General features: G+C 34.2%; 1 protein-coding gene across 1 annotated transcript in view; it reads left to right on the top strand.

Moving 5' to 3' along the window:
* The window catches only part of HELRODRAFT_86536 (hypothetical protein), a gene marked incomplete at both ends in the record, with an annotated part of 69,325 nt that overhangs the window by 43,333 nt on the left and 6,390 nt on the right, over positions 1 to 19,602 (top strand). The window contains 4 exons of the mRNA XM_009027932.1: positions 75 to 309; positions 5,538 to 5,680; positions 10,976 to 11,354; positions 14,625 to 14,767. Coding sequence (XP_009026180.1) covers positions 75 to 309; positions 5,538 to 5,680; positions 10,976 to 11,354; positions 14,625 to 14,767 — 900 coding nt within the window. The remainder of the gene's footprint in view (positions 1 to 74; positions 310 to 5,537; positions 5,681 to 10,975; positions 11,355 to 14,624; positions 14,768 to 19,602) is intronic.

The following is a 19,602-nucleotide window of genomic DNA, read 5'->3' as shown; positions in this document are numbered from 1 at the left end:
CGGATTATGAGATTTGATTTATTTGAATAGTGACTTTTATATAATGTGTGAATTTTTAACTTTTTTGATTATAGGCAATCGATCTTTTGGAAGGATTGATAGGATCGCAGACGGATCGTTCCACTCATCTAACAACAAACCATCTTCAAAAAATTTTTATTTTCAGCTTAATGTGGAGTTTTGGAAATCTTCTTGAACTTGATGGTAGAGTTAAACTTCAAGAATTTATGTTGAATCATTCTTCCAAGTTAAATTACCCCAAGTTAATGGGCGAAAAAACTATATTTGAATATCTTGTTGATAGTTCAGGTTTGTGATTGCTTACTATATATTCAATTCAGTTCAATTCAATTCAACTTTATTTGAAAACAAAAGTAGAAGACTCCAAGAAAGCTTTTAATAGCTATTTGAATATCCAAAACTTAAAAAAATATAAAATTTAAGTTAACAAAAAAAATAAATTGAATTTAAACTTTAACTCTATTGAGCTGAAATAAAGTGTCAACCACATTTGTAACTGTTAATTTTTTTTATTTCCCGAGATAATTCGGTAACATATCCCATTAATAATTCTGAAAACTGCTTTGCTTTCAAGTAATTCTTGTGATTAACACAACTTGTGATTAACACAACTTTACAGTGAAATCAGCTTTGATTTTATTTGCGCGTGCCGCTTTTGATATAACAGGTAACGTTTGTCTTCAGTTACTGGTTAAAAAAAAGATACTTCGTTGTAAATTGTGTCGTGTTTCTTCGCGTTTAAATTTTTGTATTTAGATATTTGTTACGTTATACATTCGTTATTAAAAGATTGAAAATCTGTGTTGCTCTCTTCACTGCCAATAATAGTAAAACAACCAAACAGTTATAAACCGCTTACATATGTAGATTATAAACATAAAAAGAAAAAATTAAATGCTCCCGCTTTGTTTAACTGCAAAAAATATAATTTTCATTTTTTGCTTAAATTGTAAAAATAATCTGATCCAAGCTATATATTTTTTGAGACAAATTATCAAAATCACTCAATTTTTTAATTGTATTTTTAGCCCGCATTTCGCACCTCAAAAATTTTTTAAATAGGATGAGCAAATGAATATCAAGAATTTTCTACGAAATCTTCTTTAAAAAACAATTAAACTATGTTGATAAGTTCATTTATTTGCTAATTTTTACTAGAATTTGCAGGCAACTAAATTAATTTCTTAATGTCGTATCGCTTTCTATAATAGCACAGTACTCGGCATGACATAAAACTGCATCCACGCTGCCTTGCGTGCTTTTGAGCAAAACCACTTATAACTAGTGGTTGTCGTCAGGATAAGTGTTCGGATGTAAAAACTTTTTCCCAAATTATTCCTATGCCACCACAAAGTAAAACAACGGCCCCTAGTTCCCAGCAGGCCTTAAGTGGTCAAGGGGTGCCAAGAATTCCTGGGAAGTATGCAATAGCAGATGGATGTTGCAGAAAAATTCAGAATGGCCCCTCTATGGTACTTAGACTTGGAACGCTCAATGTTGGATCACTGACTGGCCGCAGCATGGAAATCGCAGAAATGTTCGAGCGTAGAAGGATTGACATCTGCTGCTTTCAGGAGACCCGATAGAAATCGAATGGTGTTTGTCATGTCAACTCAGACAAAGAAAAATATAAACTATTCTGGAATGGTCAAAAGACGGCCAAAAATGATGTTGGAATTTTTGTTAGAGAACCGCTAGCCCAAGAAGTAATAGATATTAAAAGGATTAATTCACGTCTCATGTGGATCAAGCTTCGCATAGAAAAGCAAACAATGATTATTTTTCTGCATACGCACAACAGACAGGCGAATCAGAAGAAATAAAAAAATGACTTCTGGGCTGCGTTTTCTTACACCATCTCAACAATACCAAAATCTAAAACAATCCTGATTGGTGGCGATCTCAATGGCCACGTTGGAGAGAAAACAGATGGTTTTGACAACGTACATGGCGGTTTCGGCTATGGAGAACGGAATGAAAATGGCAAACGCATCCTTGAGTTTGCTGAAAGTTACGGGTTTTGTTTATTAAACACATATTCTAGAAAGAGGTTGGAACATCTCATAACATACAAAAGTGGACTATCAGCCACGCAAATTGATTTCTTCGCTGTCAAGCAACAACACCGAAGGCTATTAAAAATGTCAAAGTTATACCTGGCAAATCATGTGTCGCCCAACATAGACTCTTTGTGGCAGACCTGGTTGTCGAACTGTCAAAACACAAGTCTAAACAAATGCATCGGAGAGTTAAAAGGTGAAGCTGAAAAGCAATATTCATCGAGAAAAATTTCAACAGATTGTCGCAACACAGTTAGACCACCAATCGCAAGCCAGTACAGATTGGAATACATACAAAACCGTTTTGATAAACGCTGAAACTGCAGTTTGTAGGAAAACTGGTACAAAACGTCAGCAAGAACGTGACACTTGGTGGTGGAATGACAGTGTACAAAATGCAATAGATGAAAAAAAAGCTGCTTACAAGCAATGGCAAAAATCAAAGTCTGTTGATGACCATAAAATTTTCCGTGAGAAGAACAACTATGCAATACGTCAAGTCGCACTGACTCGGACAGATTAGTGCAAAGGGTGGCTCACTAAAAGCAAAGGTGAACAAATGAAATCTCTGTATCGTATAGCAAAACAAGCAAAGCGTACGAAAAAAGACATAGCTGGTGCCTCATGTATCAAAAATGACAAAAATGAGATGGTTCTTGAACAAGATGAGATGAAGCTACAGTGGAGAGAATACTTTAACCGTCTGTTAAACGAAACAAATCCTATCATTGTCAACTCCACCCATCAAAGATCCGATTCTAGACATCACTGTAGAGGAACTTTCAGAAGCTCTGAAAGCGTTGAAGAATGGAAAGGCAGCAGGGCCCTCTGGACTCACAAATGACATTATAAAAGCATCTGGTACTGCAGGTAGCCAAACGTTACTACAACTTTGCCGTGAAGTGTGGAGAAATTGCTCAATGCCGACTGAATGGAACTATAGCATGACTGTTCCGCTATACAAAGGCAAAGATGATCCAATGAACTGTTCATCATATCGGGGTATACGTCTGTTAGAATACTCCTGAAAATTGTCGAGAAAATCATTGAGAGAAGATTAACGTCGTGCATCACAATTGGAAATTATCAATTTGGTTTCCTAGAGGAGAAATCAACAATTGATGCAAATCACATCTTTCGGCAACTGCAAGAAGAGCATCACAAAGCATCAGCAACAATCTCACATTTTTGTAGACCTTGAAAAAGCATTTGATCGAGTTCCCTGTGAAGAATTCAGGTGGAGTCTACGTCGACAACTCATTCCAGAATATCTTGTTTGACTTGTGATGGAAATGTATACGAATACTAAGACTCTTGTTAGCACAACGGTTGGAAACATAGATGCATTTGACATCGGCGTTGGAGTTCACCAAGGCTATTTATAACTGTGATGGAAAAAATCTCAAAACCGATATGCACTGGTGACATTTGGAATCTAATATATACTGATGATATCGTTTTAACAGCCACGTCTGAGCAGAATGCAGCACAGATGTTTGAAGATTGGAACATGGATTCAAAGTCAACATCAGCAACACCATGACGAACACTGGTAAACCCATCCAATCCGCAGCTACTGGACGATGGCCCTGTTCAGTTTGTAAAGCTGGTGTAGGTATTAATTCAATCAAGTGTCAGCAGTGTAACCAGGGGTGTCACAAACGTTGTTTAAAAATAAATAATATTTTATCTAAAGTGTCGAATTTTGTTTGTCCTGCTTGCGCCAATTCACAACAAAAAATTCGAAATAGCACTGTTTTTGAAGCCATTAAGGTAGAGAAAGTCACATTGTTTCAATATCTAGAGGATGTTCCAGATTAAACTGGAACTGCTGAAGCTGCCATTCAAGCACGCATACGTGCAGCCTAGAATAAATAGCATTTCCTAGCCTCTATATTGATGCGGCGTGACATCCCACTACCACTACGATCAAGACTTTATAAATCTGTGATAGGTCCGGTCTTGTTATATGGGTCAGAAACATGGCCAATGACAATCAAACTAGAACAACAACTTCAACGAACCGACATGAAAATGCTCCGATGGATTCAACGAATTAGTCTGAAAGACCACATCAAATCTGGTCGTGCTGGTTTAGATGATATAAAGGACGAATGCCGGCAACACCGTCTGTGTTGGTTTGGTCATGTCAAACGAAGTAAAAGCAGTGCCATAACTTTTATTGCAGATGTTGAAGTATCGATCGAGCAAGACATGAATGCTCTAAATTTAAATGAAATAGATACAACTGATCGTCTAATTTGGCGCAAAAAGTTGATGGCAAAGAAAACAACATTCTACCTCGGGAATCTTTGTCTCTGGACGCTAAACGAAGATTGATTGTTTTCTATAATAACAATTTTTGGAGTGAGGACTTCTCTGCTTGTTACATTTGTGCTTGACCTTCTAGTTATTGGTAGTTGATATGAGGCGTGGATCGGACTCAAAAATCTTAGTCTACATGATGCAATCTATTTGATCTTGCATTTTACTCAACAAAATGGCAATATTTGGTTGTGGAAGCTTCTTCACCTGAAATAAAATTAATAAATGTTTGCTTAATTAAGAAATAAGAGGAATCGTTTAAAAAATTATTTTATCACCAAACGCACATTGGAATTATCATGCGATAACCATCCCTTCCGTGCATTGATGAGACTATTTGTTTGAAGCACTTTATGATAAACAATTTTTTTTATTTTATTGGCAGTTGCAAGAATGAGCATATTAGACGGTTAGTCTACACGTTAACAGTAAACATTTAATAGACTATGATAAAAACAACTATTTTCTATTTTAGTCCAAAAACACTGTAGAATTGATCTTGAGAATTGGCGTACAACCAATGAAACTGCGATTTATAAGATTTCGTACATTTTAAGCGTTCTTATATATATATTTATGTTTTTTATGTTCTTATATATATATTTATGTTATTTATGTTTTCTTATAGTATATATTTATGTTTTTTTGATTATATTATTTTTTTGATTATTTATTTATTTGATAAAATTTACAGAATTTTTAGCATTTGAAACTTGAGCTTTTCATAATTTTTAACAGTAATTTAATAATTATTATCCAATTTATTGAAATTAATCAAACATCATTGGTGTTCGTGATGGAAAGCATTTTGCACGTTACAAAGCAGAATAAATTGTAATTGAAATATCCATATGTAAGTGCCGATGGTGAATAAAAATGAAATAGGACCTATACGCTTCATCATGAACAACAATGGTTTTCTTAATTTCAACAAATTGGATAATAATTATAAAATTACTGTTATAAATAGTGAAAAGCTCAACCGTAAAACCTTCGGTAGATTTTATCAAATATTTCATCATAGTCTCTTTCTAGCTATAAATTTTCGGTATAGTTTAACCTGAAAAATATCATCCATCAAATTTTATAATAATTCTTTTTTTAGTAATTTTGCATCAAATTAATAATTAGGTGAGTGGTTGCATTGGTCTGAAAAGGTTCCAGAATATATATATCCAACAGATTACGTGCCTGATTATGCTAGCATACTTATTCCTAATGTGGATAATGTCAGAGCTAATTTTCTCATTCATACTATTGCTAAACAACATAAAGTAAAATAAAAGTTTTATTTTTATATAAATAAATTTTCTTAAACAAGTTTTAATATTGTTTTTCGAAAATTTTTTTATAAACATTTATTAAATAATTCATTCGATCAAAATTTTTTTCTGTGGTTTTAGGCACCATTTTATCATTTTAACAAAATTAAATTTTCATTTAATACTTGATTTATTCGTTCGTTGTATTCGTTTTTTATTATCCTCATTTATCATTTAGTAAGAAAAGAAGCTTGTTTTTTTTAGTTGGCTTGATTTCTTAAATATACGTACTAGTGTATTCAAGTTGTCTAACTAATATAACTAATAATAATATAATAATATAAATATATATTATTTGATAAAATCTACAGAATTTTTAGCTTTTGAAAGTTTACGATTGAGCTTTTCAAAATTTCTAACAGTAATTTTATAAATATTATTCGATTTATTAAAATTAATAAGATTCAATATTTCTAAGAGTAATTTTGTAATTATTATCCAATTTACTAAATTTAATAAACTATATATATATATATATAGATATATATATATATATATATATATATATATATATATATATATATATATATATATATATTCAACGACAACACCTCCAACACGAAGAATTAACAACAGTACGGCAATCTAATCCGCCAGCAATCTAATAACGGTGATGATGATTACAGTGATGACGATAATGATAATAACAACATCAAAAACAGCTATAATAATAATGAGAACATCTGTTTTTATTTCTTCATCAAAACATAATTGAACGTCCTATAATACATCCTCATTGGAAATATGAGAGGTCCAACTAATTTTCACATATCTTCTCAAAAACCACATTTCAGCAGCATCAATCCTTTTTTCAATTTCTTTTAATGATTTCACTATAGAGATGGCCAATCAATCAATCAATCCTCGTTTATAGTTTCCATCCGTTATGGGTCAGACTTCAGCTTCCATTCATCAGCTTCTGTCTCAAAGCCGATCTATCCATTGCGTCTGTCTCATTGGGACCTAGTGCCTTCAAGTCCTCCCGTATGGTCTGCGTCTAGGACTTTTTTGAGCGACCTCATGGGCGGGCGCCAGGCATCTTCATCCTTCAACGGACACAGTCTCGATTGCTTCAGGATCTTGGTTGTATGGATATGGTTCCTTAGTTTAACATGCTGCATCTAACGAATCATCTTCATGTCAGTTCGGTGAAGCTGCTGTTCTAGTTTTGTTGTCATCGGCCACGTCTCTGCACCATACATCAAAACAGAACCTATAGCTGTGTTGTATTGTTCTGAGCACGGCGGTACAAGAATGCTACGTCACATCGATACCGAGGCATCTGCTTTTACAGTACAATCCAGCATGCTGGAAGTGCACTGGCTATGAGGCGCGACCCCAGGTGGTGGATAGGGGAAGTCCTGGGCAGGGAGACCTTTTAGGATTGCATCAAATAATACAGAATAAGATGCCGCGAATCAACTTTACCAGAAAAGTCAACGGTGAAAGAGGTGGAGGATCCTAGGACAACGGCTCCAAAAACGGATGATCTTCTATTCTAAATCTACTGCCTTGTGGAACATGGACCTTTGACCAAAAGGCTAGGTGCACTGCTTGCATTAGTGCTTTCTTGGCACGAGATAAACTGCAACCGTGCTTCCAGCAAAAAGGCTAGGCCCACTGCTTTTAATTGGTTGTTATCATTGGGAATTGAGCAATTCCTGATATGGCACTGTTATGGCACTGTTTTTACTTCGTTTGACATGACCAAACCTTTATATCATCTAAACCAGCACGACGCAGGATTTCGGTAGATTTGATGTGGTCCTTCATACTAATTTGTTGCATCCATCGGAGCATTTTCATGTCGGTTCGTTAAAGTTGTTGTTCCAGTTTGGTTGTCATCGGCCATGTTTCTGCACCATATAACAACACCAGACATATCACAGATTTATAAAGTCTTGATCGTAGCGGTAGTGGGATGTCACGCCGCATCAATATAGAGGCAAGGAGATGCCACTTATTCCAGGCTGCACGCATGCGTGCTCGAACGGCAGCCTCAGCTGTTCCAGTAAAATCCAAAACATCCCCTAGATATCGAAACGATGGTTAAACTGCTGACACTTGATTGAATTGTTACCTACACTATCTTTACAAACTGAACAGGGCCATCGTCCAGTAGCTGTGGATTGGATGGGTTCACCAGTGTTCGTTCATTGCTTTGGTTTTGCTGATGTTGACTTTGAATCCATGATCGGCCAGTCTGGTGTTCCAATCTTCAAACATCTGTGCTTCATTCTGCTCAGACGTGCTAAAACGATATCATCAGCATATGCAACATCCTTTCTGCTAAAACGATATCATCAGCATATGCAACATCCTTCCCTAACACCTTTCATTATTTTGACAAAACTAGTCATCTTGTTACCAACTTTCATTGCCGCTCTTTGGTCCCAATAAAGGTTTTTGATGACTTTTTTGACTTTCACATCAATGTTTAAATTTTGGTGTAAATGGCATAACATGACATAAAATAATCCACACTCCGCATGATTACCGGGTGCCACACGCCGGTGTGGAACCCCTTCCGTTGTTAGAGTGCCGGATGCTGTCGGTGAGAGTTCACACAGTGGTTTCCTCCACGCAGCTCCTTCTACAATTTTATAATCAATCACACACAGGCAAAATTATCACAAAGCAGGACTCTCCTCTCCGCACGCTGTTGAATCATATCAAGCACGTGTGAGGCCACCTTTCATTTCTACAATAGATGAATCGGAACAAACGCTGTAAAGAGTCAAAAGAAGAATCCTAGCCCAACTTAGATTTGGCCACTGAATCATCTGTAAAAGCTACAAATCTAAAATAGAAGACAATTACAATTCCAAGTGTCCCTTCTGTTTATCACATCCGGATGATGTGTCTTATCTTTTCAGCTGCCCAAAATCTAACATCGCTCAACACAATAGATTTGTGGTAAAATCCGTTTGCGAGCGTGGAATGGCTTAGACCCCGTGAGCTGTGTCAATAGAGGGGCAACAACAGCAACAAAAACATTACCGAAATTAGTCGCACAAAATATTATTGGTGAGTAATAAATTTAAACAATTATTAAAGGCTAACGATGAAATTTCAAAAGTATTAATTATTATTTTCAAGTGTTTTTAACTATCAAGCAAATTATTTTGGAGATTGTTGTAATATTTAGACGTTTAATAAGCTTCTTAGTTGAAAAAGCTGAACTCATGGAAAAACTTAATTCCAATATTTTAATCATTGACCAGTACGCATTTTGAGCCGCCGGTATCACTTTCCTTAATCACTTTCAAAACTATTTCATGGCAACGGAGAGTTGACACATGTTCTATTTCTTCATTCTTCTGTCGAATCATTAGCATTTTGAGTGCAGATTTAATGTCTTTCGAGTTTCGGAAACATGTTATCAATTTTTATATAAATGCTATAAGAATCGTTCCATAGACATTTGTACATTGTTGCTGTTTGAGATTTAACAAAATTTTTGAGTGATCTAACGTTTGAGCCATCTGATTGGTATAGGAGCGAAACATTTTCCGACAGACAACTGCTAATAGGCAACGGCAGCCATGATCTTATTTTTTCGGTTGCCAGAGTGTCTAGTTACGCACCAAACCAATCCAGGTCAACGAAATGGTGTAGTTGCAAAATTCCAGCGCAAACTGCGATGGCAGATATTTTTTAAGGATTTTGAGTTTCACCTGCACTGTTGAGTCTAGTTCGCTGACAGTTGATAATATTTTTTTGAGTCTGATGATCATCTCGATTTCGACGTATTTTATTGCGTTTGAAATCTTAATTTTATCAAGATATTTGAAAAGTCTTCCAATATCAACATAGGGGATTTGTTTGTCATCAATCGACAGCGCTGGGAGTTATTGTTCTTAAACCCCGTTTAGTTTACGCATGCCAAATGAGGAACATTTATCTTTCCGTGGTTTATATCGATGAGTTTTGAGCACTTTCGATGCTGTTGGCAATAATGGCTGTGACATCATTAAATTAGATCAATTATTCCAGACGTTTAGAGTGAATTCAGAATAGATGATATAGCTAAAATAATTTTAAAAAACTCTGTGGAAATTACCAGAACAAGTGTTCAACTATTGTATAAAACAATTAACTTTTTGACACTTGAACATTACAATGCATGCGAATGAAATCATGGCAAACCCAATAAATATTCCGGTTAAACATATTTCATTTTTAAAAATAATAATACGAAAGGTCCAAAAAAATTATCGTCACATCACTTATTTACCAGATCTCTATACAATTATCACATCTGCAATCACAGACAAAATTCATATACAACTGATAGACAATAAAATCATGCCCGAAGAATTGTTGCAGAGGTTCTAAAGGATGTAAGGACTAGCTGATGAATGCCAACATGATTATTTATGATGTAAAAAACACACCAAAAATACATGCATGGCCTGGATAGGTTACAAGGAAGCATATAGTCTGCCATACAGCTAGATATTAGAAACCCTATCAATTTACCAAATATGCCCTGTGATTAGAAGATTTGTAGAGAATACGATGATCATATGCAAAAAGCAAAAATCAGTTTGAATGTGTATGTTATCTATTGCCAACTTAGGTAAAAATTGATTGTATGAGCCATCTTATTTCTTTATTCCAAACACAATATTTATCTATCCTCATTTGCAAGCCAAACCATTTGCAACAGGCTAGATTCAAATCAATAAATTTTTGAGCATCCTCCAAACTGTGTGCAATGATAGCTGTGATGTCGACGTGTTGAAGCCAAGACCAAGCTTTCACTTCAGAGGTTGGATCCCAAAAGTATCCGCACTGTTTAAATTTTTCACTCTTTAAGACCTTCATGAGTGGTTTAAAACATCGATTAAACAATAGCGGAGAACATGGTAACAATCATGTGAATTGTCCGTTAATAGAAACCGATATTGTATAGTTGGATTGGAATAGATTGATATTAACTCGCGACGTAATTTAGGTAAAAGTTGGTGAAGAAGAATTGAGTTGGTGAGATGATTCACTTCACCGAACGCATTCCGGAGGTCCAATTGCACGATGATTGTGGTACGTTGATGTCTCTTTGTATCTTTCATCAAGTGGGCCAACATCTGGGTGAATTCCGCCAGACCATCAATTGTTGGGTGAAATCCTGTTAAAGTGATTGTATTAATGAATCTGTTTTTATAATTTTTAAAGTTCTTTATTTTATGTTACAACGTTATTAAGGTTATTATTTAAATTTTTTCAATGATAATTTTACTCAAGGCGGTCTTATTAATTGGTGAACAAGGCACAGCCAAAACGGTTATGATAAAAGGTTATATGTCAAAATACAATAAAGAAGAACATTCACATAAATCAATAGTATTCAGCTCTGCTACTACTCCCAACATTTTTCAAACAACTATCGAAAGTTGCGTTGAGAAAAGAATCGGTGCAACATACGGCCCGCCTGGTGGTAAAACCATGACAATATTTGTGGATGATATTAACATGCCGCTTGTAAACGAATGGGGAGATCAACCTACTAATGAAATTGTAAGACAACTAATGGAATTTCGAGGATTTTATAACTTATCAAAACCAGGAGAATTTTCATCTGTTATTGATTTACAACTGTTAGCTGCTATGATTCATCCTGGGGGTATTTTATTTGTTTTATTTTTTATTTAGTTGTGAGTTTATTGGTTTTATTATATATATATATATATATATATATATATATATATATATATATATATATATATATATGTATATTATGTATGTGTATATGTGTATTATGTATGTGTATGCATATGTTCATATATAATGAAAAATCCCACTTCTCAGGTTGATGACCTTTCTTCCAATTTTCTAATTAAACAAACCATGACATCAATTATTATTCTTCTTTCACATTGCTTAAATCTTTCATTATTAACTAAAGGTGTTTTTCCCGAATGTCTAAAAGGAGTAAAAGTTTTTTTCTGATATAAAAATGGTACGCATAATAGCCTCTTAAACTATCGTCTTATTTCCATTGTTTCTACTTTTTCAAAAATAACTTAGCACAGTTTTTTGATGAACATAATCTTATTAACGCCAACCAGTATGGTTTTCGAAAAATTGTTCCGCAGAATTGGCTATTTTAGACATAAATAAATGTCATGAAAATAGTCATTGATTCTAAGTTATTTGTTATATATAGTTGTTTTTATAGACATCGCAAAAACATTTGATACAGTACGCTATGATGTTTTATTGAATAAACTGCTCAATACAGGTGTGAGAGGAAATAAATGCTTATGCACGGTTTGAGAGCAGTTTGTTTGAAAGGAACAACACGCATTGCTTGATGATTGTAATTTATCTTTATCTTCAGTAGAATACGGTGTCCCTCACGGACCAATCTTGGATCTTCTGTTACTCATTTTCTTTATTAATGATTTATTTCTATCATCGTTTTTATTAAAGTTTATATTACACCGATAATATCAAAATCTTGGCAAGAGGCAAATTTTTGCCTGATTTGGTTTTTCTGTTGAATATTAAACTTTCGAATGTTGCAGTCTGGTTGTCAAATGGTTTAAAAAAAATGCTCACAAGACAAAATGCATACTATTTGGCCTTAAGATTAATCCTAGACAAATCCTATTAATTTGTCCTTGGCCTTAAGACAAATCCTATTAATTTTGAAATTTTCAGTGTCGGAAAATTAATTCTCAAATCTTTATCCATTAAATAATTGGGAGTAACAGTCATTGATAACATCAGGCAACAAAAAAAATATTTTTTTTTCTATCCTTAACTTTTTTAGTCAAATTATACTAATTTTGGGATGAGAAAAACGAAAATGCAAACGAAAATTTTTTATTACCTCTAGTTTCTGAGATATACAACAACAAAAAATTTTTGGTTTTGTTTATTCACAACACAACAATATGACATATAAATTACTTATTTTAATTATATTTAAAGTGCATTTAGTTTGTTCAATAAAGATTACATTCTAACAATTTTAAACAATGAAATCTAATAAATATAAAGATCATTATGGAATATCTTCACGCGAAAAAGCACATTATTGAAATTCGGAAGAAAGTATCAAAAGGGTTATGGATCATAAATAAAATTAAATCACTTCTGCTTGGTAAAATTATTCTGAATTTATACTATACCTTAATCTATCTTTATTTTATTTATTGCATCTTTAATTTATTTAATGTATTTTTTATTTTACCTTGGGGTAAAAATATTAAGTCACATATTAGTATATAACAACCCTCTCGACAATCATTGAGATGAACGAAAGATTTGATATTGGTCTATAATTTTTAACCTCATTTACATCAGAGTTTGTTTTTCTTTCAAAATTGGAAAACCATCAGGAAATTTACTCACTTTCAAACAAAAGTTAGTAAAACTGGCGTGGAAGCAAATAAACAAATTTAAGTATTTTTTAAAAACATGTGTCGGTATGACATCAAGTGGGCTTGTTTTTGTTAGAGAGCTGAGTATGACACTTTTAACTCGTCTTCTGTAATCACAGGGAACGATGAAAACCAGCAATCATTGGGTGACCTACACCTCTCATTCAACGGCATGGAATTAACATCTGTTGTCTGAAATCTGGTCAACCCTGTCCATGAAGAATTTCATAAACTGATGAGCATTTATTTTTATATCATTACTAGACAAATCGCGTCATGAACCTAGTAATAACATTTTGTTTACAATTTGCCATCTATTTCTGGACCCCTTTTTTAACTTTATTGAACTGTTCCAATACCTTGTACGCCTGTCAGAAAAAGATCATTTTTTAGTTTTTAGCGAAGTAATCCATTTATTTATTTCTATTTATATCCGTTGAACATCTTCTGCACAATCGTTCCATTTTTCTACAACATCGTTTGACGCGCAAGCAGTTTTCATCAAACCATGGAGCAATACTGTCAAGAATCACACTTTTAGGCACCAGTCTGTCAATGATATTCTTTAACTCATCATTGTAAATTTTTAACTCAACAGCAACATCATTGCTATGACAAGAACCAGACAGTCGAAAATTTGAAACTGCTTCAACAAATCTATCTTCGTCGATCTTTTTTCATGATCTAACAAATTGTTTGGTTGTTATTCGACGTGGTTTAGCAATTACCGCTTTAATCATTATTAGACTGTGATAAGAGAAAACTCCATGAGCAAAAACCGTAGTACTAATAACATGGAAATCAGCGGAGCTAACAACCAGATCCAATAAAGATCCTATATATATATATATATATATATATATATATATATATATATATATATATATATATATATATAGTTGTACCGTAGTACTAATAATAGGAAAATCAGCGTAGCTAACAACCAGATATCTCGCATTTGATATAAGATCATAGAAAAAATGTTTATTTCGAAGCAGTTGTTGTTTGATGTAGATAATAAAGAAGTCGCATAAGGATTTGGGTCACAAAACTTACTCCATGACTAGTAACAATCACTTTTGACGCAGAGTGAAGCATGGTAGCGAGAGACGAACAAGTTCAACCTGAATATTAACAAAACCTAATATTTATCATTTGTCAAAGACATCGTTTCTGAGATAGAGTACAATGCAAAAAATAATCTAATATCATTTATTCATTTTCAATATCTAATTTGAATAAATCTACGTACAAAATGGTCAACGTCAAACCTGTTTTTTATTTGTAGTTATAAAAATTTGATTCATTTTGTACAGTTTTTAAGTTCTCGCTTATCGATTTTAATATAAATATAGAAAGAGTTACAACATTTCTATTTCCAGAATTGGTTTTCTAAATGTTAGTTACAGTTAAATGACTAAATTTATTATAAATAAGATAGAAATAAGCATTGTATTATATCTCTAATATTAAATTATATTTTTTTACAAAATTATATTTTTCAGGTGGTCGGAATGACATACCTCAAAGATTGAAACGTCAATTTTCAATATTTAACTGTACATTACCATCAATTCATTCAATGGATAAAATATTCAGAAGTATTGCTCTCGGTTATTTTTGTTCAGAAAGAGGCTTTAGCTCCGAAGTACATTTTTTTTATTGGAAAACAATTTTGTGTGTTTACATTAATTCAACGTTTCAATTTTTTAAATAGTTCATTTATTTATTTATTCATTGGTTCGTTCGAAGTTCGAACTACAGATTTCTTTAAAATACTATTTAAGATTGTCAGTGCAAATCGGGCAGTGTATTTCTTTTTTACATTTAGCGCATTAGAATCCCGCAACTCGCCCAACGTTTTCATTCAATTATTTTTGCGTAATATAAAATAAACTTGAGCGTCAATGTCACCAGTGCGTATCGGTTTTGTGATTTCTTTCATCACAGTAGATAAATAACAGTAGACTGAGAATCGAGCCTTGTTGAACTCCAACGCCAATGTCAAATGCATTTGTGTTTCCAACTGTTGTGTTGACAAGAGTCTTAGTATTCGTATACATTTCCATCACAAGTCGAACAATATATTCTGGAATGAGTTGTCGACGTAGACTCCACCTGATTGCTCCACAGGGAACTCGATCAAATGCTTTTTTAAGGTCTACAAAAATGAGTGATAGTTGTTGATGCTTTGCGAGGTACTTCTCTTGCAGTTGCCGAAAGATGTGAATTGTATCAATTGTTGATTTCCCCGCTAGTAAACCAAATTGATAATTTCCGATTGTGATGCACAAGGTTAATCTTCTCTCAATGATTTTCTCGACAATTTTCAGGGAGTGTTATAGCAGACGTATACCCCGATATGATGAACAGTTCAATGGATCACCTTTGAATAGCGGGACTGTCATGATGGGATTTGTTTCGTTTAACAGACGGTTAAAGTATTCTCAGACGGTTGAAGTATTCTCTCCACTGTAGCTCACGGAAAATTTTATGGTCATCAACAGACTTTGATTTTTGCCATTGCTTGTATGCAACTTTCTTTTCAGCTTTTGCATTTTGTACACCGTCATTCTACCACCAAGTGTCCTTTCATGCTGACGTTTTGTTCCAGTTTTCCTACAAACTGCAGTTTCAGCGTTCATCAAAACGGTTTTGTATGTATTCCAATCTGTACCGGCTTGCGATTGGTGGTCTAACTGTGTGGCGATAATTTTTCTCGATGAATATTGTTTTTCAGCTTCCACGTTTTGATTCTCCGAAGCATTTGTTTAGACTTGTGTTTTGACAGTTTGACAACCTGGTCTGACACAAAGAGTCTATGTTGGGCGACACATGATTTGCCAGGTATAACTTTGACATTTTTGAATAGCCTTCGGTGTTGTTGCTTGACAGCGAAGAAATCAATTTGCGTGGCTGATAGTCCACTTTTGTATGTTATGAGATGTTCCAACCTCTTTCTAGAATATGTGTTTAATAAACATAACCCGTAACTTTCAGCAAACTCAAGGATGCGTTTGCCATTTTCATTCCGTTCTCCATAGCCGAAACCGCCATGTACGTTGTCAAAACCATCTGTTTTCTCTCCAACGTGGCCATTGAGATCGCCACCAATCAGGATTGTTTTAGATTTTGGTATTGTTGAGATGGTGTAACAAAACGCAGCCTAGAAGTCATTTTTTTATTTCTTCTGATTCGCCTGTCTGTTGTGCGTATGCAGAAAAATAATCATTGTTTGCTTTTCTATGCGAAGCTTGATCCACATGAGACGTGAATTAATCCTTTTAATATCTATTACTTCTTGGGCTAGCGGTTCTCTAACAAAAATTCCAACATCATTTTTGGCCGTCTTTTGACCATTCCAGAATAGTTTATATTTTTCTTTATCCGAGTTGACATGACAGACACCATTCGATTTCTATCGTGTTTCCTGAAGGCAGCAGATGTCAATCCTTCTACGCTCGAGCATTTCTGCGATTTTCATGCTGCGGCCAGTCAGTGATCCAACATTGAGCGTTCCAAGTCTAAGTACCATAGAGGGGCCATTCTGAATTTTTCTGCAACATCCCTCCGCTATTGCATATTTCCCAGGGATTCTTGGCACCCCTTGACCACTAAACGCCTGCTGGGGACTAGGGGCCGTTGTTTTTCTTTGTGATGGCATGAGAATAATTTGGAGAAGTTTTTACATCCGGACACCCATCCTGACGACAACTACCAGTTTTAAGCGTTGGGCCTAGCCTTTTGCTCAAAAGCACGCAAGGCAGCGTGGGTGCTGTTTTATGTCATGCCCAAAACCGAAGATGTCAATGATCCACGTTTTGATTCTCCGAAGCATTTGTTTAGACTTGTGTTTTGACAGTTTGACAACCGCTTCACAGAAATCTATTTTTTATCATTCATAACAATGAAATTTATACCCAGGTCTGCCAGGTACCAATAGGAAGAAAAACAATGTCAATTTTATGATCATAGAGAAAATCTTTGTTGTCAACATAGTCAAAATTCTATAGTCAAAGTCAAAGTAGGAAACAGTATCTGATTTAATAACGCACGTCGGTAAATTGTTCCAAATAGAGATCACTTTTTAGAAAACGAATAGTTTCTTGTATTTGTATAGCGATGCCCTCTGGTACGTGGATCTGCATCAAAAAACAAAGCTGGTGTTTTGATGCAGATCCAAAACACAAAACACGAATCTCTATCTACCATACCCTTCGCAATGCTGAAAATCATTAATAAGTCTCCACGAACTCTTCTAAATCTTAAAGTTGGCAAGCCAAGAAACTTCAATCGATCCGAGTAACAAAGGCCTTTGCAATCCCTGACCATCTTGGTTGCCCGTTTCTGAACCCTTTAAAAATCGTCATTTTCTTTTATTTTTCAAGAAGACCACACACTGACACCATACTCTAACTTTGATCTAATTAAAGATTTATAAATCAAAATAAATAACTCTTTAGTTAAATTTTTAAAGTTTCTGTATAACAATCCTAAAATAACAATAACAATCCTAAAATAACAAAACATTTTATTAATGACATGATGTATATATTTAGAGAAGCTCAGTGAACGTTCAAACAAAACCCTCAAATCGTTTACTTTACCACAAAAAGCCAAGTTAGAATTATTAATATAATAACACCAGTTATTATCCAAACATGAATGACTAAATTTTATGGCTGCACACTTTTCAAAATTCAAATGTTTTTGTAGCACTATTCTATCATCACACATCTTATAAAATTGAACATTCTAGCATCATCAGCATACAAATACATTAGAACAAAATTATCTTCCATATTATCAAACATATCATTTACATACACAATAAACAAAGCCGGACCTAATACACTTTCTTGAGGCACTCCACTACTAACTTCGAACCTTTTAGACAAACAATTATTCACTTTCACACTAAAAGTTCTACCACACAAATACTCCTTATCCATTCAACCAAACAATCATTCACACTATAACCACGCAACTTATTAACCAATAACACATCAAAAGCTTTGGTAAAGTCTGTGTAAATAACATCAACATCCAAACAATTATCAACTGCACCAGTCCAACAATCTATCAATTTCAACAACTAGAGAGTTCTTGATTTTTCCTTCACAAAACCATATTGCCTATAATCTAATAAATTGTCTTTATAAATGTAACTCAATAGATGATCTTTAATAATGGATTCCAAAAGTTTGCAGCAAACACAGCTTATGCATGGTTTGTAAAATCATAAGAATCAATTATTTTCAACACATCAGATGTATAAAGCAAAAACAATAAAGGACCGAAAACAGATCCCTGCGGCACACTAGAGCGAACCACACTGACGTAGGACAAATTCCCATTGAACGAAACATGCTTTGTTCGGCCAATCAAGTAGTTTCTGAGCCAATTTATTATTTCCCTAGATATTCCAAAACTTTGATGCAGCCTGAGCAGTAACATTTCATGATTGACACATCGAAAGCCAAGCTCATGTCCAAGAATGTCTACAAGAAAATGTTTTGAGCATCCATCTCAGCATAAACCCCAGAACATGTAGCAGGGCAGTTTCAGTGGAGTAAAATTGTCTGAAACCGGATTGAGATTATTATCATTTAAATGAACAAGTAATTGTCTTGACAGCATTCTTTCAATGAGTTTTGATATAAATGACAGATTGCTGATAGGTCGATAATTATTGACATCACTTGAATCTGCGTCACTTTTTTAATAATGGCACAACAATTGCATGTTTACAGGGTGTGGGGAAGCAACCTACCCTCATGCACAAATTTATCAGACTGGTTATAAATGGACAGAACAATTCAAAATGTTTATTAAAGAAACGCGTTGGTAAAATATCCACTTGACAGGACTTTGTAGGTGAATGAAGCACTTTCTTTTTGACATCAGCCTCAGACACCGCCAGAAAAGTCGAAAACAACTGCTGACATCCATGATCATCACTGTTTAGACAAGGCTGATTTTCAGTTGCAGTCTTTTGTTTTATCATTTCAATTTTTTCATTAAAGAAAGTCATGAAATGAATAGCATTGAGATAATTGAATTTGCGTTTAGTGCCTTCACAGTGACTGTTTAGAAAAATTTTATTAACCACCCTTCACAAGCTTTTTGAAGTTTTACTGTTTTCGTAGACAATTTTCTTCCAATATATTTTACGTTTGTTTGAATAAATTTCAGCTTTTTTTAAGGGCCAATATCCATTCATTTTTATCAGGCGATTTATGACTATTTTTAAAATCATCATCAAACCATTGTGCAACATGACAGCGCCTAGGCAGCACCAGTACAAGAAGAACAATCCTATCAACAATTTTCTTTACTTCGTCACTGAATAAATCAAATTCTGCATTTATATCATCAGTTTTACCTGGTCTAGACACTGGAGACACAAGTACTTGCTCAGCGAAAGCTTTCTCATCAAAACGATTTCAGAGACTTTGTTAATTTTATTGATAAACTAACCTG

The sequence above is a fragment of the Helobdella robusta genome, assembly GCF_000326865.2.
Source record: "Helobdella robusta unplaced genomic scaffold HELROscaffold_52, whole genome shotgun sequence".
Classification (NCBI taxonomy): Eukaryota; Metazoa; Annelida; class Clitellata; order Rhynchobdellida; family Glossiphoniidae; genus Helobdella; species Helobdella robusta.
The sequence above is the reverse complement of the archived record's forward strand: the minus strand, read 5'-3'. Positions and strand labels throughout refer to the sequence as shown.